Genomic DNA, 27,001 nt, shown 5'->3' on the forward strand with positions numbered 1-27,001 from the left:
GATTCAATTATTTGCTGGTTTGATTAGTTTGTAACCCTAAGGTTTCTTATTTATAACAGTTGTTTTTAAAAGCCCTGTTTAAAAAAAAAAAAAAATGTGTTAAGTGATACTCACCAATTAGAGGTCGGGCTCTGGCCAAGCTCTAGCTCTATTTGGATGGAGTGACTGACAATCAACCCAGATGTTTTCTGCATCAAATAGTATTCAAGTCCTTTTGACTTGGCAATTTGACCATCTATGACAGCTGAGCCATTTTCAGAAGTGATTTGGAGAAACATGAATCCGGACATGATTTCTCCAATTCTCTGTCATTTTAAAGTTTATCAGCTGTCGCAGACTCTGGGATAAGAGTTTAGTGTTATAGTGTTTAGTAATTTTTTGATCTTGTATGTGTTGTTGATTATGTGTATTATCTAAATTGATTCCTAATTACTCTTATCTTAACATTTCTTTATGTAACATTGCAAAATGAAACCAGGACCCATTTTTCACCTCCAGGATTTTGAGAGAATTCTTCAGTCCTGCAGGGACATGGGATTTGTTTGTGTTTTAACAGATGCAAAGTCCAGATGGATTTCAATGAAGAATGTGTAACTCTATCAAAAGCAAGAGAAACGTTGACCATTCAACAAGCAAAGAAGACAGACAGATATTGGACATGCTGTCTCAAGATGTACAAAGTGTAAATCATGCAATATTGCAGAATAGAGCAGCAATGTATGCTATAAGGATATTAGGTGTAATAGTATTGCTAATGCTTGTATTACCATGCTTGCTTAATTGCGTACAAAGAATGGTGAGTCAGATGATAGAAAGGGCTTAGAAAACAACACTTCTGGCCCAAAAAGAAAATGGGGGAAAAGTTGAGAGCTTTGTAACAAGCTGGCTCCGAGCTAAAGCTCACAGTGAGATTAATTTGACCGAGATAGAGAATGAGGGGAGTTGCCATTCCAATTAAACTGTGTGTCCTTGGCCCACGGATGAAGAAATACACAGAGACAGGTGGTTGAGCGGGACAGCCTGGGAAAGTAGTAAGTAGTTATACCAAAACTGTGGGAGCTCAGTACATCACTCCGGATGTCCAGAGCTACCGAGACAACCCTTGGGGGGCTCGGAGGCCCTGGAATGTTGCCAAAAGTACCTGGTGGCTTGACTTTGATCCTTTTAAAGAAATGACACCTGAAGGTGAGGAGATGAGAGAATTTCATGTCTAAATGGTGAGGGGATGTTATTCACTTGTTAGAACTTAAGTTAGAATGCACTGTACAGGGGGGTTTTATGTATTGTACAGGGGGGTCTAGAATTCTGTGCATGGATCAGGAGTCCCAAGATGGAGGAATTTGGGCGTGCCCCGTCCTTCTTCTTTCTTCTCCTTGGCATCCATGTTCAGGATGATGTTGGCATGTGTGGATTGGTTCATAGAAAGAGGACACTTGCCAACAAGGGCAGAAAGTATTGGGAAGTAAAGGTAAATATCGAATATGTAATTTTCATTATAAAAGAGACAACCGCCTCGTGGGCGGGAGAGAGTGCCTTTGGCTGTCTTGCTGAACAGACCTCGGCTGGACAGACAGAAAATCTTTGTAGATAAGAAATAATAAACTCGACTGAAGACCGAAAGCAAGAGTCCAGACTCCTTCTTCGAGAGCGCGGCCTACCCAGAACCACTTTTTCCCGTGCTGGGGCAGAGACAATCAACAGCCGACCCCGGCATCTGGCGTCCCTGGGTGGGCTCGAAGGGGGGCCCGAAGGTGGGCACGAGGAGCGACAGCTCGAGCGGAGAGCCGAAGAGTGAGCTGCAAAGAGAACACCCAGGTGGGCAGCACCCGAGCGGGCAGCTCCCAGGCGGGCAGTTCCCGGAGCTGGACTCATTCCCAGGAGAGCACTGATAACTCCTTGGGAAGGCAGCCAGAAGAGTCCGAAGAAGCAGCAGCCAAAGAGAGAACACCGCACTCCACTTCTCCCGAAGAAACCTCGTATCAGAACAGCCCGGAGCAGAATCAGAAGGGCCCCTGAATCCATCTCCTGTGACCTGCTGGACAGGAACCGGGAGCCTCCAGACTGCTCTGACGACACAAATTCGGTGAGAAGGTCAAAATTAAGAAACATGGGGAACACACTCACACAGGAACAAATAGAAACATTGTCAGCCTTACAAGGCGTGACAGAAGCGTACGCAGAGGGGGTTTCTAAAAAGGAGCTCAAAGAGTTATTATTGTGGGTCAGACATAATTATCCGTTTGCAGAAACACATGTGTTGTTTGAGGTGGGCTTTTGGCAAGAAGTTAACAGACATTTATATTTTTTAGCTGCCAGAAAGGAAGAGACGGCTTTCAAGCTGTTATCTCCAGCGAGAATTATGTTAGAGGCTATCTCTGCAAGGTGTCGGAGATCAGCCAGGGAATTAGGTTCCACAACTCCCACAAGGGCGGGGAAAACAGAGCATGGTTCGGTGCAGAGATTGGCTCTGGTTCCAATTGGCGCGGGGGGGACAGCTCCCGAGGGAGAGGAGCAAGGGGAAAAGGCACTGCTTTCAGCCCTGTCATCCCAAAGTCCCAAGAGACCTCCAAAACGCCCTGAAATCCCAGAAACTGAGGGGGGTTCAGGCTCCGATTCAGACGCGAATACAATCCCAACCCCAGAAGAGCTGAGATCTCCACCCAGCGAGATCGAGGGGTCGGGGACGATTGTCCCTGAATTTCGAATCTCGAGGGACGAAGGGGCGGGGGAGGCGGAAGAATCGGGAAGGGGGGTCCGCGGGGGATTGAAGGGGGATGGGGAAACGCTTTCTCGCGGCGGCGCGGCGGCGACGGCGGTCGCGACCGGCGGGGGGGGGCGCGGAAGCGGTGGGGAACACGAGTTTTGGCACGGGTTTTGGGGGACCCACACCGGGGGTGGCGGCCTTGGCGGGCGCCGTGCCAAAGACGCACGCGGGGGGCGAGACACGCGGGACATCCGGGAAGGGCTCCCAAATCACAACGTCCACGTCAGACGCGGGGAACAAGTTCGGAGCAGCCGCGGAACTCCGAGCAGCACCCGTAAGTAGACGTAGGGGACGCACGGCGGTGACGCAGGACCCGGAAACAGAACCGCGGCGGTCAGCTCGCATCGCGGAGCAAATACGGACACGGGCGAAGCAGGGATCGTACACACGGGGACGGGGTGTGGACACAGCATCAGAGAGGGAGGAGTCGGGGACAGACACTGGGGAGGAGACATCAGAAGGGGAGCGGGGCGGAGACAGTGACGTCAGTCCAGGGGAGACGGGAAGCATTCCCGAAAAAGCGCACACGCGAAAAATGCGGGCGGAGCGCAGTCGGGGGCGGGTCCGATCCTCGGTGACGTCTTGGGCGAGGAGGGGCCGATCTCGGGGCTCCGTATCCCGGGGCTCCACCCCTTCTCCGGTTCCAGTTTCCTCGATCCCAACCCCTGTGGTTCAGACCACTCCCATCTCAGGGCGGTGCTCAGGTGTTCAACCTCCATTGCTGGCTCAGCCAAAATCCGCGCAGGCTCGGGTTCCACAAACACAACTGCTGCAGCCAATCGATACGGCTGAGGAGCCGATCGAGCTCGTGACGTCATCGCACCTGTCCAGGCAACCCAGTGGGGGGATGACCCAAATGCAGGGCAGAGCCACAACGTTATCTCGTGGCAGGACTGCAACCATGCAGCAGTTTCTTCCAACAACATATAAAGGGAAGGCAACGTTAAAGAAAACAGTACCACAGTTAGAACTTAAAGATACATTATACGAGGATCAAGGGCAAGAAGAAGACGTGATACGAATCTCAGCATCAGAGGGAATTCCGGCATGGATGTTTTCAGCAGCAGAAGCAAGAAAAGGATATATGCCATCATTTGATGCGATGAAAAGGATGCAGACACAAGAGTTTCAAATTCCTTATTTAAGTCCAGGAGCGAGGCCAAAGACCTCGAGTCAAAGACTGTTTGAAAAACAATCACTGTTGACATCGAAGACTCCACTGTGCATGCAATTGCCAAAAGAATTTCTACAGGAAGAAGAGGAACAACCAATGAAAATGGTGGATTGGAAACAAGTCAAAAAGGAACTGACAGAAGAAGCTTTGCTGCAAGGATCAGGAGATTTGACAATGCCAGTGACATATGATGCGCAGGGGCAGAATCCAAGGTGGGAAAGATTGAATCACGATGTGATCAAAGACTTAGCGAGAGCTGTTCAACGCAATGGACTGGATTCACCATACTTTAAACAGCTCCTGAGGGGGACATTTAACATGTATGACCTGACGCCATTTGATATTCGAAGCCTTGTGTCAATGATTCTCACAGACACGCAGAATCTCATCTGGGAAAGAAGATGGCGAAGATATCTCACAGAGTTGAGGAACAATTATCAAGGCGGGCCAAACGCGAACCTCACTGAAGCACAGTTGGCAGGAGATCCTCCAGATGACAATCCAGCAGAACAAGCGGTACGTTTTCCAAGGCGAGTGTTGAATGACATCAAGGAAGCGGCGCGGAAAGCGATCCTGCAGATCGCTCCAGCAGGAGTTCCAGATGTCCCATTTTCAACCATCAGACAAGGTCCCACAGAACCATATTCATCATTCATAGATCGACTCACGCAAGCGGTGGATCGACAGGTGACCATCGAAGCTGCGAAGCGACCACTCTTGGAAAGTCTCGCATTCGGCAATGCCAACCCGGATTGTCAACGGGTCATCACTGCAATGCCAGGAAGACCATCCTTGGCAGAGATGGTGGAAGCATGCAGCAAGGTGGGAACACCTCAGCATGTTGCGTCGATCGTGAGAGATGAATTGAGAGGAGAGTGGGAAAACCAGCTGAGAGAACACTCGGGAAAACGATCAGAAGAAGAGATGCTGGACAAAATATTTCAACAGCAGAATGAAATTCTTGCAACCATCCAGAAGAAAAACAATCCACCTGGAGGACAGTGCTACAAGTGTGGAGCATTTGGACATTTTAAGAAGAATTGCCCACAGGCGCACGCACAAGCGCAGACGCAAAAACCGCAAAAACCACTTTGCGCACGATGCGGAAGAGGAAGACACTCTGTGAAAGAATGTTATTCTCAAATGGATGTGGAAGGAAACCCTTTACCACAGCCGGGAAACGGGAAAAAGAGCGTGCACACAAATCGCCAGCGCGCAACGACACAAGTGATGGCGATGACACAAGAGCAGGCAGGACAGTCATCGGAGACCATCAAGCAGACACCCTCAGCAAAGTCCTCAGCAGACTCTCCAGCGACCCAGACCTTCTTCCACCAGGAGCGCAGTGCACATTGGCAGCTTCCAAACTAGTGTGTTTCTTGGACGAAAGTCATGCGGAGATACCAACAGGTGTCCACGGACATTCGGACAAAAAACAAGATTTTTTAATAGTAGGGCAGGACAGAAGTAGTATCCTGGGACTCATTGTTTATCCATCAGTTATATCAGCAGACAGAAATACAGAATTAACAGTTCTAGCAAAAGCCCTCCGTCCACCGTTGATCGTGGCGGAAAACACTCAAGTTGCGAGAGCTTTCGCATTGCCACCACATGCCATTGGGCAGGTTTTGTCAATCTTTGATGAGGAAGGGCATCCTCTGAGGGAGAATGTTGAAATTCATGCCACGTGGATCAAACATATAGGTCGGGATCGACCCACACTCACATGTCAATTGACTTGTGGGGACAGAACAATAGTGGTCAGAGGAATGCTTGACACGGGAGCAGATGTCACAGTAATTTCGTACATCTTTTGGCCCCGTGATTGGAATTTGATTGTGCCTCTGGGATCTCTCTCAGGCATTGGGGGAGCTTCTCTATGTCTGCAGAGTGAAAGTTCTATTGTTGTCACAGGACCGGGAAACAAGACAGCGATCATTCGTCCGTTTGTTGTGCAAAAGCCAATCACAGTTTGGGGAAGAGATTTGTTGGCTCAGTGGGGGACGAAGATCGAGATGGATTTTTAATTGGGGTCACTGCGGCACTCGCCACACTGAAACTGACTTGGAAAACAAATGATCCGGTTTGGGTGGATCAGTGGCCCCTTGAACGAGAAAAGTTGAGTGCGCTGAAGAACCTGGTCCAACAACAATTGGAGAAGGGACACATCAAACCAACAAATAGCCCTTAGAATTCTCCAGTGTTCGTCATCAAGAAAAAACTATCAGGTAAATGGAGGCTGTTGCATGATCTCAGAAAGATCAATGAAGTCATTGAGGACATGGGACCTCTTCAGTTGGGACTTCCATCCGTTTCGATGATTCCCAGAGATTGGCAACTCGTGATCATCGATCTCAAGGATTGTTTTTTCAGCATTCCACTTCATCCAGATGATGCACCAAGACTTGCCTTTTCCGTTCCAAGTATCAACAAGGAAGCACCGTTGCAACGATACCATTGGGTGGTACTTCCACAAGGTCTGAAAAACTCGCCGACAATTTGTCAATGGTACGTGGCACGAGCTTTGTCACCAGCACGGAAGAAATTCCCGCAGGTGAAGATTATTCATTACATGGACGATTTGCTCATTGCAGCGTCAACACAACAGGAGCTGCAAAAGGCTCGTGACTGTGTGATCACAGAGGTGCAAAAGGCAGGTTTGGAAATCAGTGTTTCAAAAATTCAGGAGATTGCACCTTGGACATATTTAGGGTGGAAAATCTCAGAGAGAACGATTAAACCCCAAAAAATGGAGGTCAGCACAAAAGTCAACAATTTGCATGATGTGCAACAACTTTTGGGAGAAATCAACTGGATGAGACCAATTCTAGGGATCACGAACAACGACATTCCAGCGTTGCTCAATCTTTTGAGAGGGGACACAGACATTCGATCTCCCAGGACACTCACGCGAGAGGCAAAAAAGGAATTGGAAAAAATCACAGATGCTATTCAAAAGCGTCAAGCACATCGGTTCGTTGAATCATTGCCTTTTGAGTTGGCAGTGCTGGGAGAGAAAACACAGTTCCACGGTTTGATCTTTCAATGGGATTCATCCCAAAGAGATTCTTTGATAATTATAGAATGGATTTTTCTACCATACAGGACTTCAAAAACAATTCTTACAGATCTAGAAATGATGGCGCAAATCATCATCAAGGGGAGAACAAGATTGTTGACAATGGCAGGACGAGAATTTTCAATCATTCATTTACCATTGAAAAAAGATTATTTTAAATGGGCGATGCAGAAATCAAAAGATTTAATAATTGCATTGTTAGCTTTCCCAGGAACTTGCACAATTCATTTTCCACAACACAGAGTGCTGCAGTCACAAATATGTTACAGGGCAAAGCCAAGAATAAGTGAAGAACCTCTGGACGGGATCACAGTATTCACTGATGGCTCAGGGAAGACACACAAGTCAGTGATCACATGGGTGAACTCAGAAACAGAGAAATGGGACTCGGATGTGAGGATGATTCAGGGTTCTCCACAAATTGTGGAATTGGCAGCAGTCACTCGAGCATTTCAGTTGTTTGAACAACCTCTCAATTTGATTACGGATTCCGCATATGTCGCGGGGGTAGTCAGACGCTTGGAAGGTTCACTCTTGAAAGAAGCCGACAATGAAATATTGTATTCATATTTGGTGAGCATGAAAACTTTGTTGGAAAATAGGGAACATGAATATTTTATCACACACATCAGAGCTCACACAACACTTCCAGGGTTTTTAGCAGAGGGGAATGCTCGAGCAGACAGGTTGACAATGCCCATTTCACGGACACTCCCAGACATTTTTGAGCAGGCAAAATTGAGTCATAGTTTTTTTCATCAGAATGCACATGCATTGATGGAATCCTTTCGTCTCACAAAAACTCAGGCGAGAGAGATCATCAATGCTTGTCCAGATTGTCAACTTGTGCAGCCGCCAGCCTCAACAGGAGCGGTCAATCCGCGAGGACTGGAAAGTCTTCAACTATGGCAAACAGATGTCACAAAATATCCCTCATTTGGGAGGCTCAAAAATGTTCATGTTTCAGTTGATACATTTTCGGGAGCAGTCTTTGCTTCAGCACATGCAGGGGAAACAGCAGACCATGCTTGTCGACACTTTCTACAAGCATTTGCGTCATTGGGCGTGCCTCAGGAAATAAAAACAGATAATGGTCCAACTTATACAGGCAGGGTGCTTGACAAATTTTTGAAAAAATGGGGTGTCAGACATACCTTTGGTATTCCACACACACCCACAGGTCAAGCAATCATTGAAAGAACACACCATACCTTAAAATCCCTTCTAGATAGACAGAGGAGGGGGGAGCCAGAGGCGACGCCACACATGAAACTAAATAAAGCATTGTATGTGTTGAATTTCCTAAATAGTTCATCCTCAGAACCCAATCCTCCAATCTTGAGACATTTCTCAAATAGTTCACAGGCAAGATTAAGGGAGAATCCTTTAGTTTTGGTCAGAAACCCAGAATCAGGACAGATAGAAGGTCCTTTCAAACTAATCACTTGGGGCAAGGGTTTCGCTTGTGTTTCCACAGAGCAAGGTCCGAAGTGGGTGTCGGCACGACACGTGAAGCCGTTTCGAACGCAAGAAGAAAAGAACACAGATCCCGGAAACAGAGAGACTGTGGGAGCTCAGTACGTCACTCCGGATGTCCAGAGCTACCGAGACAACCCTTGGGGGGCTCGGAGGCCCTGGAATGTTGCCAAAAGTACCTGGTGGCTTGACTTTGATCCTTGTAAAGAAATGACACCTGAAGGTGAGGAGATGAGAGAATTTCATGTCTAAATGGTGAGGGGATGTTATTCACTTGTTAGAACTTAAGTTAGAATGCACTGTACAGGGGGGTTTTATGTATTGTACAGGGGGGTCTAGAATTCTGTGCATGGATCAGGAGTCCCAAGATGGAGGAATTTGGGGGTGCCCTGTCCTTCTTCTTTCTTCTCCTTGGCATCCATGTTCAGGATGATGTTGGCATGTGTGGATTGGTTCATAGAAAGAGGACACTTGCCAACAAGGGCAGAAAGTATTGGGAAGTAAAGGTAAATATCGAATACGTAATTTTCATTATAAAAGAGACAACCGCCTCGTGGGCGGGAGAGAGTGCCTTTGGCTGTCCTGCTGAACAGACCTCGGCTGGACAGACAGAAAATCTTTGTAGATAAGAAATAATAAACTCGACTGAAGACCGAAAGCAAGAGTCCAGACTCCTTCTTCGAGAGCGCGGCCTACCCAGAACCACTTTTTCCCGTGCTGGGGCAGAGACAATCAACAGCCGACCCCAGCATCTGGCGTCCCTGGGTGGGCTCGAAGGGGGGCCCGAAGGTGGGCACGAGGAGCGACAGCTCGAGCGGAGAGCCGAAGAGTGAGCTGCAAAGAGAACACCCAGGTGGGCAGCACCCGAGCGGGCAGCTCCCAGGCGGGCAGTTCCCGGAGCTGGACTCATTCCCAGGAGAGCACTGATAACTCCTTGGGAAGGCAGCCAGAAGAGTCCGAAGAAGCAGCAGCCAAAGAGAGAACACCGCACTCCACTTCTCCCGAAGAAACCTCGTATCAGAACAGCCCGGAGCGGAATCAGAAGGGCCCCTGAATCCATCTCCTGTGACCTGCTGGACGGGAACCGGGAGCCTCCAGACTACTCTGACGACACAAATTCGGTGAGAAGGTCAAAAATTAAGAAACATGGGGAACACACTCACACAGGAACAAATAGAAACATTGTCAGCCTTACAAGGCGTGACAGAAGCGTACGCAGAGGGGGTTTCTAAAAAGGAGCTCAAAGAGTTATTATTGTGGGTCAGACATAATTATCCGTTTGCAGAAACACATGTGTTGTTTGAGGTGGGCTTTTGGCAAGAAGTTAACAGACATTTATATTTTTTAGCTGCCAGAAAGGAAGAGACGGCTTTCAAGCTGTTATCTCCAGCGAGAATTATGTTAGAGGCTATCTCTGCAAGGTGTCGGAGATCAGCCAGGGAATTAGGTTCCATAACTCCCACAAGGGCGGGGAAAACAGAGCATGGTTCGGTGCAGAGATTGGCTCTGGTTCCAATTGGCGCGGGGGGGACAGCTCCCGAGGGAGAGGAGCAAGGGGAAAAGGCACTGCTTTCAGCCCTGTCATCCCAAAGTCCCAAGAGACCTCCAAAACGCCCTGAAATCCCAGAAACTGAGGGGGGTTCAGGCTCCGATTCAGACGCGAATACAATCCCAACCCCAGAAGAGCTGAGATCTCCACCCAGCGAGATCGAGGGGTCGGGGACGATTGTCCCTGAATTTCGAATCTCGAGGGACGAAGGGGCGGGGGAGGCGGAAGAATCGGGAAGGGGGGTCCGCGGGGGATTGAAGGGGGATGGGGAAACGCTTTCTCGCGGCGGCGCGGCGGCGACGGCGGTCGCGACCGGCGGGGGGGGGGCGCGGAAGCGGTGGGGAACACGAGTTTTGGCACGGGTTTTGGGGGACCCACACCGGGGGTGGCGGCCTTGGCGGGCGCCGTGCCAAAGACGCACGCGGGGGGCGAGACACGCGGGACATCCGGGAAGGGCTCCCAAATCACAACGTCCACGTCAGACGCGGGGAACAAGTTCGGAGCAGCCGCGGAACTCTGAGCAGCACCCGTAAGTAGACGTAGGGGACGCACGGCGGTGACGCAGGACCCGGAAGTCGAACCGCGGCGGTCAGCTCGCATCGCGGAGCAAACACGGGCGCGGGCGAAGCAGGGATCGTACACATGGGGACGGGGTGTGGACACAGCATCAGAGAGGGAGGAGTCGGGGACAGACACTGGGGAGGAGACATCAGAAGGGGAGCGGGGCGGAGACAGTGACGTCAGTCCAGGGGAGACGGGAAGCATTCCCGAAAAAGCGCACACGCGAAAAATGCGGGCGGAGCGCAGTCGGGGGCGGGTCCGATCCTCGGTGACGTCTTGGGCGAGGAGGGGCCGATCTCGGGGCTCCGTATCCCGGGGCTCCACCCCTTCTCCGGTTCCAGTTTCCTCGATCCCAACCCCTGTGGTTCAGACCACTCCCATCTCAGGGCGGTGCTCAGGTGTTCAACCTCCATTGCTGGCTCAGCCAAAATCCGCGCAGGCTCGGGTTCCACAAACACAACTGCTGCAGCCAATCGATACGGCTGAGGAGCCGATCGAGCTCGTGACGTCATCGCACCTGTCCAGGCAACCCAGTGGGGGGATGACCCAAATGCAGGGCAGAGCCACAACGTTATCTCGTGGCAGGACTGCAACCATGCAGCAGTTTCTTCCAACAACATATAAAGGGAAGGCAACGTTAAAGAAAACAGTACCACAGTTAGAACTTAAAGATACATTATACGAGGATCAAGGGCAAGAAGAAGACGTGATACGAATCTCAGCATCAGAGGGAATTCCGGCATGGATGTTTTCAGCAGCAGAAGCAAGAAAAGGATATATGCCATCATTTGATGCGATGAAAAGGATGCAGACACAAGAGTTTCAAATTCCTTATTTAAGTCCAGGAGCGAGGCCAAAGACCTCGAGTCAAAGACTGTTTGAAAAACAATCACTGTTGACATCGAAGACTCCACTGTGCATGCAATTGCCAAAAGAATTTCTACAGGAAGAAGAGGAACAACCAATGAAAATGGTGGATTGGAAACAAGTCAAAAAGGAACTGACAGAAGAAGCTTTGCTGCAAGGATCAGGAGATTTGACAATGCCAGTGACATATGATGCGCAGGGGCAGAATCCAAGGTGGGAAAGATTGAATCACGATGTGATCAAAGACTTAGCGAGAGCTGTTCAACGCAATGGACTGGATTCACCATACTTTAAACAGCTCCTGAGGGGGACATTTAACATGTATGACCTGACGCCATTTGATATTCGAAGCCTTGTGTCAATGATTCTCACAGACACGCAGAATCTCATCTGGGAAAGAAGATGGCGAAGATATCTCACAGAGTTGAGGAACAATTATCAAGGCGGGCCAAACGCGAACCTCACTGAAGCACAGTTGGCAGGAGATCCTCCAGATGACAATCCAGCAGAACAAGCGGTACGTTTTCCAAGGCGAGTGTTGAATGACATCAAGGAAGCGGCGCGGAAAGCGATCCTGCAGATCGCTCCAGCAGGAGTTCCAGATGTCCCATTTTCAACCATCAGACAAGGTCCCACAGAACCATATTCATCATTCATAGATCGACTCACGCAAGCGGTGGATCGACAGGTGACCATCGAAGCTGCGAAGCGACCACTCTTGGAAAGTCTCGCATTCGGCAATGCCAACCCGGATTGTCAACGGGTCATCACTGCAATGCCAGGAAGACCATCCTTGGCAGAGATGGTGGAAGCATGCAGCAAGGTGGGAACACCTCAGCATGTTGCGTCGATCGTGAGAGATGAATTGAGAGGAGAGTGGGAAAACCAGCTGAGAGAACACTCGGGAAAACGATCAGAAGAAGAGATGCTGGACAAAATATTTCAACAGCAGAATGAAATTCTTGCAACCATCCAGAAGAAAAACAATCCACCTGGAGGACAGTGCTACAAGTGTGGAGCATTTGGACATTTTAAGAAGAATTGCCCACAGGCGCACGCACAAGCGCAGACGCAAAAACCGCAAAAACCACTTTGCGCACGATGCGGAAGAGGAAGACACTCTGTGAAAGAATGTTATTCTCAAATGGATGTGGAAGGAAACCCTTTACCACAGCCGGGAAACGGGAAAAAGAGCGTGCACACAAATCGCCAGCGCGCAACGACACAAGTGATGGCGATGACACAAGAGCAGGCAGGACAGTCATCGGAGACCATCAAGCAGACACCCTCAGCAAAGTCCTCAGCAGACTCTCCAGCGACCCAGACCTTCTTCCACCAGGAGCGCAGTGCACATTGGCAGCTTCCAAACTAGTGTGTTTCTTGGACGAAAGTCATGCGGAGATACCAACAGGTGTCCACGGACATTCGGACAAAAAACAAGATTTTTTAATAGTAGGGCAGGACAGAAGTAGTATCCTGGGACTCATTGTTTATCCATCAGTTATATCAGCAGACAGAAATACAGAATTAACAGTTCTAGCAAAAGCCCTCCGTCCACCGTTGATCGTGGCGGAAAACACTCAAGTTGCGAGAGCTTTCGCATTGCCACCACATGCCATTGGGCAGGTTTTGTCAATCTTTGATGAGGAAGGGCATCCTCTGAGGGAGAATGTTGAAATTCATGCCACGTGGATCAAACATATAGGTCGGGATCGACCCACACTCACATGTCAATTGACTTGTGGGGACAGAACAATAGTGGTCAGAGGAATGCTTGACACGGGAGCAGATGTCACAGTAATTTCGTACATCTTTTGGCCCCGTGATTGGAATTTGATTGTGCCTCTGGGATCTCTCTCAGGCATTGGGGGAGCTTCTCTATGTCTGCAGAGTGAAAGTTCTATTGTTGTCACAGGACCGGGAAACAAGACAGCGATCATTCGTCCGTTTGTTGTGCAAAAGCCAATCACAGTTTGGGGAAGAGATTTGTTGGCTCAGTGGGGGACGAAGATCGAGATGGATTTTTAATTGGGGTCACTGCGGCACTCGCCACACTGAAACTGACTTGGAAAACAAATGATCCGGTTTGGGTGGATCAGTGGCCCCTTGAACGAGAAAAGTTGAGTGCGCTGAAGAACCTGGTCCAACAACAATTGGAGAAGGGACACATCAAACCAACAAATAGCCCTTGGAATTCTCCAGTGTTCGTCATCAAGAAAAAACTATCAGGTAAATGGAGGCTGTTGCATGATCTCAGAAAGATCAATGAAGTCATTGAGGACATGGGACCTCTTCAGTTGGGACTTCCATCCGTTTCGATGATTCCCAGAGATTGGCAACTCGTGATCATCGATCTCAAGGATTGTTTTTTCAGCATTCCACTTCATCCAGATGATGCACCAAGACTTGCCTTTTCCGTTCCAAGTATCAACAAGGAAGCACCGTTGCAACGATACCATTGGGTGGTACTTCCACAAGGTCTGAAAAACTCGCCGACAATTTGTCAATGGTACGTGGCACGAGCTTTGTCACCAGCACGGAAGAAATTCCCGCAGGTGAAGATTATTCATTACATGGACGATTTGCTCATTGCAGCGTCAACACAACAGGAGCTGCAAAAGGCTCGTGACTGTGTGATCACAGAGGTGCAAAAGGCAGGTTTGGAAATCAGTGTTTCAAAAATTCAGGAGATTGCACCTTGGACATATTTAGGGTGGAAAATCTCAGAGAGAACGATTAAACCCCAAAAAATGGAGGTCAGCACAAAAGTCAACAATTTGCATGATGTGCAACAACTTTTGGGAGAAATCAACTGGATGAGACCAATTCTAGGGATCACGAACAACGACATTCCAGCGTTGCTCAATCTTTTGAGAGGGGACACAGACATTCGATCTCCCAGGACACTCACGCGAGAGGCAAAAAAGGAATTGGAAAAAATCACAGATGCTATTCAAAAGCGTCAAGCACATCGGTTCGTTGAATCATTGCCTTTTGAGTTGGCAGTGCTGGGAGAGAAAACACAGTTCCACGGTTTGATCTTTCAATGGGATTCATCCCAAAGAGATTCTTTGATAATTATAGAATGGATTTTTCTACCATACAGGACTTCAAAAACAATTCTTACAGATCTAGAAATGATGGCGCAAATCATCATCAAGGGGAGAACAAGATTGTTGACAATGGCAGGACGAGAATTTTCAATCATTCATTTACCATTGAAAAAAGATTATTTTAAATGGGCGATGCAGAAATCAAAAGATTTAATAATTGCATTGTTAGCTTTCCCAGGAACTTGCACAATTCATTTTCCACAACACAGAGTGCTGCAGTCACAAATATGTTACAGGGCAAAGCCAAGAATAAGTGAAGAACCTCTGGACGGGATCACAGTATTCACTGATGGCTCAGGGAAGACACACAAGTCAGTGATCACATGGGTGAACTCAGAAACAGAGAAATGGGACTCGGATGTGAGGATGATTCAGGGTTCTCCACAAATTGTGGAATTGGCAGCAGTCACTCGAGCATTTCAGTTGTTTGAACAACCTCTCAATTTGATTACGGATTCCGCATATGTCGCGGGGGTAGTCAGACGCTTGGAAGGTTCACTCTTGAAAGAAGCCGACAATGAAATATTGTATTCATATTTGGTGAGCATGAAAACTTTGTTGGAAAATAGGGAACATGAATATTTTATCACACACATCAGAGCTCACACAACACTTCCAGGGTTTTTAGCAGAGGGGAATGCTCGAGCAGACAGGTTGACAATGCCCATTTCACGGACACTCCCAGACATTTTTGAGCAGGCAAAATTGAGTCATAGTTTTTTTCATCAGAATGCACATGCATTGATGGAATCCTTTCGTCTCACAAAAACTCAGGCGAGAGAGATCATCAATGCTTGTCCAGATTGTCAACTTGTGCAGCCGCCAGCCTCAACAGGAGCGGTCAATCCGCGAGGACTGGAAAGTCTTCAACTATGGCAAACAGATGTCACAAAATATCCCTCATTTGGGAGGCTCAAAAATGTTCATGTTTCAGTTGATACATTTTCGGGAGCAGTCTTTGCTTCAGCACATGCAGGGGAAACAGCAGACCATGCTTGTCGACACTTTCTACAAGCATTTGCGTCATTGGGCGTGCCTCAGGAAATAAAAACAGATAATGGTCCAACTTATACAGGCAGGGTGCTTGACAAATTTTTGAAAAAATGGGGTGTCAGACATACCTTTGGTATTCCACACACACCCACAGGTCAAGCAATCATTGAAAGAACACACCATACCTTAAAATCCCTTCTAGATAGACAGAGGAGGGGGGAGCCAGAGGCGACGCCACACATGAAACTAAATAAAGCATTGTATGTGTTGAATTTCCTAAATAGTTCATCCTCAGAACCCAATCCTCCAATCTTGAGACATTTCTCAAATAGTTCACAGGCAAGATTAAGGGAGAATCCTTTAGTTTTGGTCAGAAACCCAGAATCAGGACAGATAGAAGGTCCTTTCAAACTAATCACTTGGGGCAAGGGTTTCGCTTGTGTTTCCACAGAGCAAGGTCCGAAGTGGGTGTCGGCACGACACGTGAAGCCGTTTCGAACGCAAGAAGAAAAGAACACAGATCCCGGAAACAGAGAGACTGTGGGAGCTCAGTACGTCACTCCGGATGTCCAGAGCTACCGAGACAACCCTTGGGGGGCTCGGAGGCCCTGGAATGTTGCCAAAAGTACCTGGTGGCTTGACTTTGATCCTTGTAAAGAAATGACACCTGAAGGTGAGGAGATGAGAGAATTTCATGTCTAAATGGTGAGGGGATGTTATTCACTTGTTAGAACTTAAGTTAGAATGCACTGTACAGGGGGGTTTTATGTATTGTACAGGGGGGTCTAGAATTCTGTGCATGGATCAGGAGTCCCAAGATGGAGGAATTTGGGGGTGCCCTGTCCTTCTTCTTTCTTCTCCTTGGCATCCATGTTCAGGATGATGTTGGCATGTGTGGATTGGTTCATAGAAAGAGGACACTTGCCAACAAGGGCAGAAAGTATTGGGAAGTAAAGGTAAATATCGAATACGTAATTTTCATTATAAAAGAGACAACCGCCTCGTGGGCGGGAGAGAGTGCCTTTGGCTGTCCTGCTGAACAGACCTCGGCTGGACAGACAGAAAATCTTTGTAGATAAGAAATAATAAACTCGACTGAAGACCGAAAGCAAGAGTCCAGACTCCTTCTTCGAGAGCGCGGCCTACCCAGAACCACTTTTTCCCGTGCTGGGGCAGAGACAATCAACAGCCGACCCCAGCATCTGGCGTCCCTGGGTGGGCTCGAAGGGGGGCCCGAAGGTGGGCACGAGGAGCGACAGCTCGAGCGGAGAGCCGAAGAGTGAGCTGCAAAGAGAACACCCAGGTGGGCAGCACCCGAGCGGGCAGCTCCCAGGCGGGCAGTTCCCGGAGCTGGACTCATTCCCAGGAGAGCACTGATAACTCCTTGGGAAGGCAGCCAGAAGAGTCCGAAGAAGCAGCAGCCAAAGAGAGAACACCGCACTCCACTTCTCCCGAAGAAACCTCGTATCAGAACAGCCCGGAGCGGAATCAGAAGGGCCCCTGAATCCATCTCCTGTGACCTGCTGGACGGGAACCGGGAGCCTCCAGACTACTCTGACGACACAAATTCGGTGAGAAGGTCAAAAATTAAGAAACATGGGGAACACACTCACACAGGAACAAATAGAAACATTGTCAGCCTTACAAGGCGTGACAGAAGCGTACGCAGAGGGGGTTTCTAAAAAGGAGCTCAAAGAGTTATTATTGTGGGTCAGACATAATTATCCGTTTGCAGAAACACATGTGTTGTTTGAGGTGGGCTTTTGGCAAGAAGTTAACAGACATTTATATTTTTTAGCTGCCAGAAAGGAAGAGACGGCTTTCAAGCTGTTATCTCCAGCGAGAATTATGTTAGAGGCTATCTCTGCAAGGTGTCGGAGATCAGCCAGGGAATTAGGTTCCATAACTCCCACAAGGGCGGGGAAAACAGAGCATGGTTCGGTGCAGAGATTGGCTCTGGTTCCAATTGGCGCGGGGGGGGACAGCTCCCGAGGGAGAGGAGCAAGGGGAAAAGGCACTGCTTTCAGCCCTGTCATCCCAAAGTCCCAAGAGACCTCCAAAACGCCCTGAAATCCCAGAAACTGAGGGGGGTTCAGGCTCCGATTCAGACGCGAATACAATCCCAACCCCAGAAGAGCTGAGATCTCCACCCAGCGAGATCGAGGGGTCGGGGACGATTGTCCCTGAATTTCGAATCTCGAGGGACGAAGGGGCGGGGGAGGCGGAAGAATCGGGAAGGGGGGTCCGCGGGGGATTGAAGGGGGATGGGGAAACGCTTTCTCGCGGCGGCGCGGCGGCGACGGCGGTCGCGACCGGCGGGGGGGGGCGCGGAAGCGGTGGGGAACACGAGTTTTGGCACGGGTTTTGGGGGACCCACACCGGGGGTGGCGGCCTTGGCGGGCGCCGTGCCAAAGACGCACGCGGGGGGCGAGACACGCGGGACATCCGGGAAGGGCTCCCAAATCACAACGTCCACGTCAGACGCGGGGAACAAGTTCGGAGCAGCCGCGGAACTCTGAGCAGCACCCGTAAGTAGACGTAGGGGACGCACGGCGGTGACGCAGGACCCGGAAGTCGAACCGCGGCGGTCAGCTCGCATCGCGGAGCAAACACGGGCGCGGGCGAAGCAGGGATCGTACACATGGGGACGGGGTGTGGACACAGCATCAGAGAGGGAGGAGTCGGGGACAGACACTGGGGAGGAGACATCAGAAGGGGAGCGGGGCGGAGACAGTGACGTCAGTCCAGGGGAGACGGGAAGCATTCCCGAAAAAGCGCACACGCGAAAAATGCGGGCGGAGCGCAGTCGGGGGCGGGTCCGATCCTCGGTGACGTCTTGGGCGAGGAGGGGCCGATCTCGGGGCTCCGTATCCCGGGGCTCCACCCCTTCTCCGGTTCCAGTTTCCTCGATCCCAACCCCTGTGGTTCAGACCACTCCCATCTCAGGGCGGTGCTCAGGTGTTCAACCTCCATTGCTGGCTCAGCCAAAATCCGCGCAGGCTCGGGTTCCACAAACACAACTGCTGCAGCCAATCGATACGGCTGAGGAGCCGATCGAGCTCGTGACGTCATCGCACCTGTCCAGGCAACCCAGTGGGGGGATGACCCAAATGCAGGGCAGAGCCACAACGTTATCTCGTGGCAGGACTGCAACCATGCAGCAGTTTCTTCCAACAACATATAAAGGGAAGGCAACGTTAAAGAAAACAGTACCACAGTTAGAACTTAAAGATACATTATACGAGGATCAAGGGCAAGAAGAAGACGTGATACGAATCTCAGCATCAGAGGGAATTCCGGCATGGATGTTTTCAGCAGCAGAAGCAAGAAAAGGATATATGCCATCATTTGATGCGATGAAAAGGATGCAGACACAAGAGTTTCAAATTCCTTATTTAAGTCCAGGAGCGAGGCCAAAGACCTCGAGTCAAAGACTGTTTGAAAAACAATCACTGTTGACATCGAAGACTCCACTGTGCATGCAATTGCCAAAAGAATTTCTACAGGAAGAAGAGGAACAACCAATGAAAATGGTGGATTGGAAACAAGTCAAAAAGGAACTGACAGAAGAAGCTTTGCTGCAAGGATCAGGAGATTTGACAATGCCAGTGACATATGATGCGCAGGGGCAGAATCCAAGGTGGGAAAGATTGAATCACGATGTGATCAAAGACTTAGCGAGAGCTGTTCAACGCAATGGACTGGATTCACCATACTTTAAACAGCTCCTGAGGGGGACATTTAACATGTATGACCTGACGCCATTTGATATTCGAAGCCTTGTGTCAATGATTCTCACAGACACGCAGAATCTCATCTGGGAAAGAAGATGGCGAAGATATCTCACAGAGTTGAGGAACAATTATCAAGGCGGGCCAAACGCGAACCTCACTGAAGCACAGTTGGCAGGAGATCCTCCAGATGACAATCCAGCAGAACAAGCGGTACGTTTTCCAAGGCGAGTGTTGAATGACATCAAGGAAGCGGCGCGGAAAGCGATCCTGCAGATCGCTCCAGCAGGAGTTCCAGATGTCCCATTTTCAACCATCAGACAAGGTCCCACAGAACCATATTCATCATTCATAGATCGACTCACGCAAGCGGTGGATCGACAGGTGACCATCGAAGCTGCGAAGCGACCACTCTTGGAAAGTCTCGCATTCGGCAATGCCAACCCGGATTGTCAACGGGTCATCACTGCAATGCCAGGAAGACCATCCTTGGCAGAGATGGTGGAAGCATGCAGCAAGGTGGGAACACCTCAGCATGTTGCGTCGATCGTGAGAGATGAATTGAGAGGAGAGTGGGAAAACCAGCTGAGAGAACACTCGGGAAAACGATCAGAAGAAGAGATGCTGGACAAAATATTTCAACAGCAGAATGAAATTCTTGCAACCATCCAGAAGAAAAACAATCCACCTGGAGGACAGTGCTACAAGTGTGGAGCATTTGGACATTTTAAGAAGAATTGCCCACAGGCGCACGCACAAGCGCAGACGCAAAAACCGCAAAAACCACTTTGCGCACGATGCGGAAGAGGAAGACACTCTGTGAAAGAATGTTATTCTCAAATGGATGTGGAAGGAAACCCTTTACCACAGCCGGGAAACGGGAAAAAGAGCGTGCACACAAATCGCCAGCGCGCAACGACACAAGTGATGGCGATGACACAAGAGCAGGCAGGACAGTCATCGGAGACCATCAAGCAGACACCCTCAGCAAAGTCCTCAGCAGACTCTCCAGCGACCCAGACCTTCTTCCACCAGGAGCGCAGTGCACATTGGCAGCTTCCAAACTAGTGTGTTTCTTGGACGAAAGTCATGCGGAGATACCAACAGGTGTCCACGGACATTCGGACAAAAAACAAGATTTTTTAATAGTAGGGCAGGACAGAAGTAGTATCCTGGGACTCATTGTTTATCCATCAGTTATATCAGCAGACAGAAATACAGAATTAACAGTTCTAGCAAAAGCCCTCCGTCCACCGTTGATCGTGGCGGAAAACACTCAAGTTGCGAGAGCTTTCGCATTGCCACCACATGCCATTGGGCAGGTTTTGTCAATCTTTGATGAGGAAGGGCATCCTCTGAGGGAGAATGTTGAAATTCATGCCACGTGGATCAAACATATAGGTCGGGATCGACCCACACTCACATGTCAATTGACTTGTGGGGACAGAACAATAGTGGTCAGAGGAATGCTTGACACGGGAGCAGATGTCACAGTAATTTCGTACATCTTTTGGCCCCGTGATTGGAATTTGATTGTGCCTCTGGGATCTCTCTCAGGCATTGGGGGAGCTTCTCTATGTCTGCAGAGTGAAAGTTCTATTGTTGTCACAGGACCGGGAAACAAGACAGCGATCATTCGTCCGTTTGTTGTGCAAAAGCCAATCACAGTTTGGGGAAGAGATTTGTTGGCTCAGTGGGGGACGAAGATCGAGATGGATTTTTAATTGGGGTCACTGCGGCACTCGCCACACTGAAACTGACTTGGAAAACAAATGATCCGGTTTGGGTGGATCAGTGGCCCCTTGAACGAGAAAAGTTGAGTGCGCTGAAGAACCTGGTCCAACAACAATTGGAGAAGGGACACATCAAACCAACAAATAGCCCTTGGAATTCTCCAGTGTTCGTCATCAAGAAAAAACTATCAGGTAAATGGAGGCTGTTGCATGATCTCAGAAAGATCAATGAAGTCATTGAGGACATGGGACCTCTTCAGTTGGGACTTCCATCCGTTTCGATGATTCCCAGAGATTGGCAACTCGTGATCATCGATCTCAAGGATTGTTTTTTCAGCATTCCACTTCATCCAGATGATGCACCAAGACTTGCCTTTTCCGTTCCAAGTATCAACAAGGAAGCACCGTTGCAACGATACCATTGGGTGGTACTTCCACAAGGTCTGAAAAACTCGCCGACAATTTGTCAATGGTACGTGGCACGAGCTTTGTCACCAGCACGGAAGAAATTCCCGCAGGTGAAGATTATTCATTACATGGACGATTTGCTCATTGCAGCGTCAACACAACAGGAGCTGCAAAAGGCTCGTGACTGTGTGATCACAGAGGTGCAAAAGGCAGGTTTGGAAATCAGTGTTTCAAAAATTCAGGAGATTGCACCTTGGACATATTTAGGGTGGAAAATCTCAGAGAGAACGATTAAACCCCAAAAAATGGAGGTCAGCACAAAAGTCAACAATTTGCATGATGTGCAACAACTTTTGGGAGAAATCAACTGGATGAGACCAATTCTAGGGATCACGAACAACGACATTCCAGCGTTGCTCAATCTTTTGAGAGGGGACACAGACATTCGATCTCCCAGGACACTCACGCGAGAGGCAAAAAAGGAATTGGAAAAAATCACAGATGCTATTCAAAAGCGTCAAGCACATCGGTTCGTTGAATCATTGCCTTTTGAGTTGGCAGTGCTGGGAGAGAAAACACAGTTCCACGGTTTGATCTTTCAATGGGATTCATCCCAAAGAGATTCTTTGATAATTATAGAATGGATTTTTCTACCATACAGGACTTCAAAAACAATTCTTACAGATCTAGAAATGATGGCGCAAATCATCATCAAGGGGAGAACAAGATTGTTGACAATGGCAGGACGAGAATTTTCAATCATTCATTTACCATTGAAAAAAGATTATTTTAAATGGGCGATGCAGAAATCAAAAGATTTAATAATTGCATTGTTAGCTTTCCCAGGAACTTGCACAATTCATTTTCCACAACACAGAGTGCTGCAGTCACAAATATGTTACAGGGCAAAGCCAAGAATAAGTGAAGAACCTCTGGACGGGATCACAGTATTCACTGATGGCTCAGGGAAGACACACAAGTCAGTGATCACATGGGTGAACTCAGAAACAGAGAAATGGGACTCGGATGTGAGGATGATTCAGGGTTCTCCACAAATTGTGGAATTGGCAGCAGTCACTCGAGCATTTCAGTTGTTTGAACAACCTCTCAATTTGATTACGGATTCCGCATATGTCGCGGGGGTAGTCAGACGCTTGGAAGGTTCACTCTTGAAAGAAGCCGACAATGAAATATTGTATTCATATTTGGTGAGCATGAAAACTTTGTTGGAAAATAGGGAACATGAATATTTTATCACACACATCAGAGCTCACACAACACTTCCAGGGTTTTTAGCAGAGGGGAATGCTCGAGCAGACAGGTTGACAATGCCCATTTCACGGACACTCCCAGACATTTTTGAGCAGGCAAAATTGAGTCATAGTTTTTTTCATCAGAATGCACATGCATTGATGGAATCCTTTCGTCTCACAAAAACTCAGGCGAGAGAGATCATCAATGCTTGTCCAGATTGTCAACTTGTGCAGCCGCCAGCCTCAACAGGAGCGGTCAATCCGCGAGGACTGGAAAGTCTTCAACTATGGCAAACAGATGTCACAAAATATCCCTCATTTGGGAGGCTCAAAAATGTTCATGTTTCAGTTGATACATTTTCGGGAGCAGTCTTTGCTTCAGCACATGCAGGGGAAACAGCAGACCATGCTTGTCGACACTTTCTACAAGCATTTGCGTCATTGGGCGTGCCTCAGGAAATAAAAACAGATAATGGTCCAACTTATACAGGCAGGGTGCTTGACAAATTTTTGAAAAAATGGGGTGTCAGACATACCTTTGGTATTCCACACACACCCACAGGTCAAGCAATCATTGAAAGAACACACCATACCTTAAAATCCCTTCTAGATAGACAGAGGAGGGGGGAGCCAGAGGCGACGCCACACATGAAACTAAATAAAGCATTGTATGTGTTGAATTTCCTAAATAGTTCATCCTCAGAACCCAATCCTCCAATCTTGAGACATTTCTCAAATAGTTCACAGGCAAGATTAAGGGAGAATCCTTTAGTTTTGGTCAGAAACCCAGAATCAGGACAGATAGAAGGTCCTTTCAAACTAATCACTTGGGGCAAGGGTTTCGCTTGTGTTTCCACAGAGCAAGGTCCGAAGTGGGTGTCGGCACGACACGTGAAGCCGTTTCGAACGCAAGAAGAAAAGAACACAGATCCCGGAAACAGAGAGACTGTGGGAGCTCAGTACGTCACTCCGGATGTCCAGAGCTACCGAGACAACCCTTGGGGGGCTCGGAGGCCCTGGAATGTTGCCAAAAGTACCTGGTGGCTTGACTTTGATCCTTGTAAAGAAATGACACCTGAAGGTGAGGAGATGAGAGAATTTCATGTCTAAATGGTGAGGGGATGTTATTCACTTGTTAGAACTTAAGTTAGAATGCACTGTACAGGGGGGTTTTATGTATTGTACAGGGGGGTCTAGAATTCTGTGCATGGATCAGGAGTCCCAAGATGGAGGAATTTGGGGGTGCCCTGTCCTTCTTCTTTCTTCTCCTTGGCATCCATGTTCAGGATGATGTTGGCATGTGTGGATTGGTTCATAGAAAGAGGACACTTGCCAACAAGGGCAGAAAGTATTGGGAAGTAAAGGTAAATATCGAATACGTAATTTTCATTATAAAAGAGACAACCGCCTCGTGGGCGGGAGAGAGTGCCTTTGGCTGTCCTGCTGAACAGACCTCGGCTGGACAGACAGAAAATCTTTGTAGATAAGAAATAATAAACTCGACTGAAGACCGAAAGCAAGAGTCCAGACTCCTTCTTCGAGAGCGCGGCCTACCCAGAACCACTTTTTCCCGTGCTGGGGCAGAGACAATCAACAGCCGACCCCAGCATCTGGCGTCCCTGGGTGGGCTCGAAGGGGGGCCCGAAGGTGGGCACGAGGAGCGACAGCTCGAGCGGAGAGCCGAAGAGTGAGCTGCAAAGAGAACACCCAGGTGGGCAGCACCCGAGCGGGCAGCTCCCAGGCGGGCAGTTCCCGGAGCTGGACTCATTCCCAGGAGAGCACTGATAACTCCTTGGGAAGGCAGCCAGAAGAGTCCGAAGAAGCAGCAGCCAAAGAGAGAACACCGCACTCCACTTCTCCCGAAGAAACCTCGTATCAGAACAGCCCGGAGCGGAATCAGAAGGGCCCCTGAATCCATCTCCTGTGACCTGCTGGACGGGAACCGGGAGCCTCCAGACTACTCTGACGACACAAATTCGGTGAGAAGGTCAAAAATTAAGAAACATGGGGAACACACTCACACAGGAACAAATAGAAACATTGTCAGCCTTACAAGGCGTGACAGAAGCGTACGCAGAGGGGGTTTCTAAAAAGGAGCTCAAAGAGTTATTATTGTGGGTCAGACATAATTATCCGTTTGCAGAAACACATGTGTTGTTTGAGGTGGGCTTTTGGCAAGAAGTTAACAGACATTTATATTTTTTAGCTGCCAGAAAGGAAGAGACGGCTTTCAAGCTGTTATCTCCAGCGAGAATTATGTTAGAGGCTATCTCTGCAAGGTGTCGGAGATCAGCCAGGGAATTAGGTTCCACAACTCCCACAAGGGCGGGGAAAACAGAGCATGGTTCGGTGCAGAGATTGGCTCTGGTTCCAATTGGCGCGGGGGGGACAGCTCCCGAGGGAGAGGAGCAAGGGGAAAAGGCACTGCTTTCAGCCCTGTCATCCCAAAGTCCCAAGAGACCTCCAAAACGCCCTGAAATCCCAGAAACTGAGGGGGGTTCAGGCTCCGATTCAGACGCGAATACAATCCCAACCCCAGAAGAGCTGAGATCTCCACCCAGCGAGATCGAGGGGTCGGGGACGATTGTCCCTGAATTTCGAATCTCGAGGGACGAAGGGGCGGGGGAGGCGGAAGAATCGGGAAGGGGGGTCCGCGGGGGATTGAAGGGGGATGGGGAAACGCTTTCTCGCGGCGGTGCGGCGGCGACGGCGGCGGTCGTGACCGGCGGGGGGGGCGCGGAAGCGGTGGGGAACACGAGTTTTGGCACGGGTTTTGGGGGACCCACACCGGGGGTGGCGGCCTTGGCGGGCGCCGTGCCAAAGACGCACGCGGGGGGCGAGACACGCGGGACATCCGGGAAGGGCTCCCAAATCACAGCGTCCACGTCAGACGCGGGGAACAAGCTCAGAGCAGCCGCGGAACTCCGAGCAGCACCCGTAAGTAGACGTAGGGGACGCACGGCGGTGACGCAGGACCCGGAAGTCGAACCGCGGCGGTCAGCTCGCATCGCGGAGCAAACACGGGCGCGGGCGAAGCAGGGATCGTACACATGGGGACGGGGTGTGGACACAGCATCAGAGAGGGAGGAGTCGGGGACAGACACTGGGGAGGAGACGTCAGAAGGGGAGCGGGGTGGAGACAGTGACGTCAGTCCAGGAGAGACGGGAAGCATTCCCGAAAAAGCGCACACGCGAAAAGTGCGGACGGAGCGCGGTCGGGGGCGGGTCCGATCCTCGGTGACGTCTCGGGCGAGGAGGGGCCGATCTCGGGGCTCCGTATCCCGGGGCTCCACCCCTTCTCCGGTTCCAGGTCCCTCGATCCCAGCCCCTGTGGTTCAGACCACTCCCATCTCAGGGCGGTGCTCAGGTGTTCAACCTCCATTGCTGCTCAGTCAAAATACGTGCAGGCTCAGGTTCCACAAACACAACTGCTGCAGCCAATCGATGTGGCTGAGGAGCCGATCGAGCTCGTGACGTCATCGCACCTGTCCAGGCAACCCAGTAGGGGGATGACCCAAATGCAGGGCAGAGCCACAACGTTATCTCGTGGCAGGACTGCAACCATGCAGCAGTTTTTTCCAACAACATATAAAGGGAAGGCAACGTTAAAGAAAACAGTACCACAGTTAGAACTTAAAGATACATTATACGAGGATCAAGGGCAAGAAGAAGACGTGATACGAATCGCAGCATCAGAGGGAATTCCGGCATGGATGTTTTCAGCAGCAGAAGCAAGGAAAGGATATATGCCATCATTCGATGCGATGAAAAGGATGCAGACACAAGAGTTTCAATTTCCTTATTTAAGTCCAGGAGCGAGGCCAAAGACCTCGAGTCAAAGACTGTTTGAAAAACAATCACTGCTGACATCAAAGACTCCACTGTGCATGCAATTGCCAAAAGAATTTCTACAGGAAGAAGAGGAACAACCAATGAAAATGGTGGATTGGAAACAAGTCAAAAAGGAACTGACAGAAGAAGCTTTGCTGCAAGGATCAGGAGATTTGACAATGCCAGTGACATATGATGCGCAGGGGCAGAATCCAAGGTGGGAAAGATTGAATCACGATGTGATCAAAGACTTAGCGAGAGCTGTTCAACGCAATGGACTGGATTCACCGTACTTTAAACAGCTCCTGAGGGGGACATTTAACATGTATGACCTGACGCCATTTGATATCCGAAGCCTTGTGTCAATGATTCTCACAGACACGCAGAATCTCATCTGGGAAAGAAGATGGCGAAGATATCTCACAGAGTTGAGGAACAATTATCAAGGCGGGCCAAACGCAAACCTCAC

At 49.3% G+C, this 27,001-nt stretch overlaps 2 protein-coding genes across 5 annotated transcripts in view; one reads left to right on the top strand and one right to left on the bottom strand.

Moving 5' to 3' along the window:
* Positions 1-27,001, bottom strand: part of LOC135289180 (YLP motif-containing protein 1-like) — an 83,271-nt gene that overhangs the window by 20,977 nt on the left and 35,293 nt on the right. The gene's annotated exons all lie outside the window — the stretch shown is intronic.
* Positions 18,366-25,282, top strand: LOC135289182 (uncharacterized). The gene is made up of 3 exons (XM_064402620.1): positions 18,366-20,349; positions 20,505-20,808; positions 20,919-25,282. The coding sequence occupies exons 1-3, from the start codon at positions 18,366-18,368 to the stop codon at positions 23,809-23,811; spliced, it is 5,181 nt and encodes a 1,726-aa protein (XP_064258690.1). The 3' UTR covers positions 23,812-25,282.

Source organism: Passer domesticus, chromosome W, assembly GCF_036417665.1.
Source record: "Passer domesticus isolate bPasDom1 chromosome W, bPasDom1.hap1, whole genome shotgun sequence".
Taxonomy (NCBI): Eukaryota; Metazoa; Chordata; class Aves; order Passeriformes; family Passeridae; genus Passer; species Passer domesticus.

What these genes read in the sequence shown, in the direction of transcription:
- LOC135289182 (XM_064402620.1), top strand. Translation starts at nt 18,366, where the DNA reads ATGCGGGCGGAGCGCAGTCGGGGGCGGGTCCGATCCTCGGTGACGTCT. An exon ending in CTTCTTCCACCAGGAGCGCA is followed by an intron (nt 20,350 to 20,504) that starts GTGCACATTGGC and finishes TTTATCCATCAG; the next exon opens with TTATATCAGCAGACAGAAAT. An exon ending in GCAGATGTCACAGTAATTTC is followed by an intron (nt 20,809 to 20,918) that starts GTACATCTTTTG and finishes TTGTTGTCACAG; the next exon opens with GACCGGGAAACAAGACAGCG.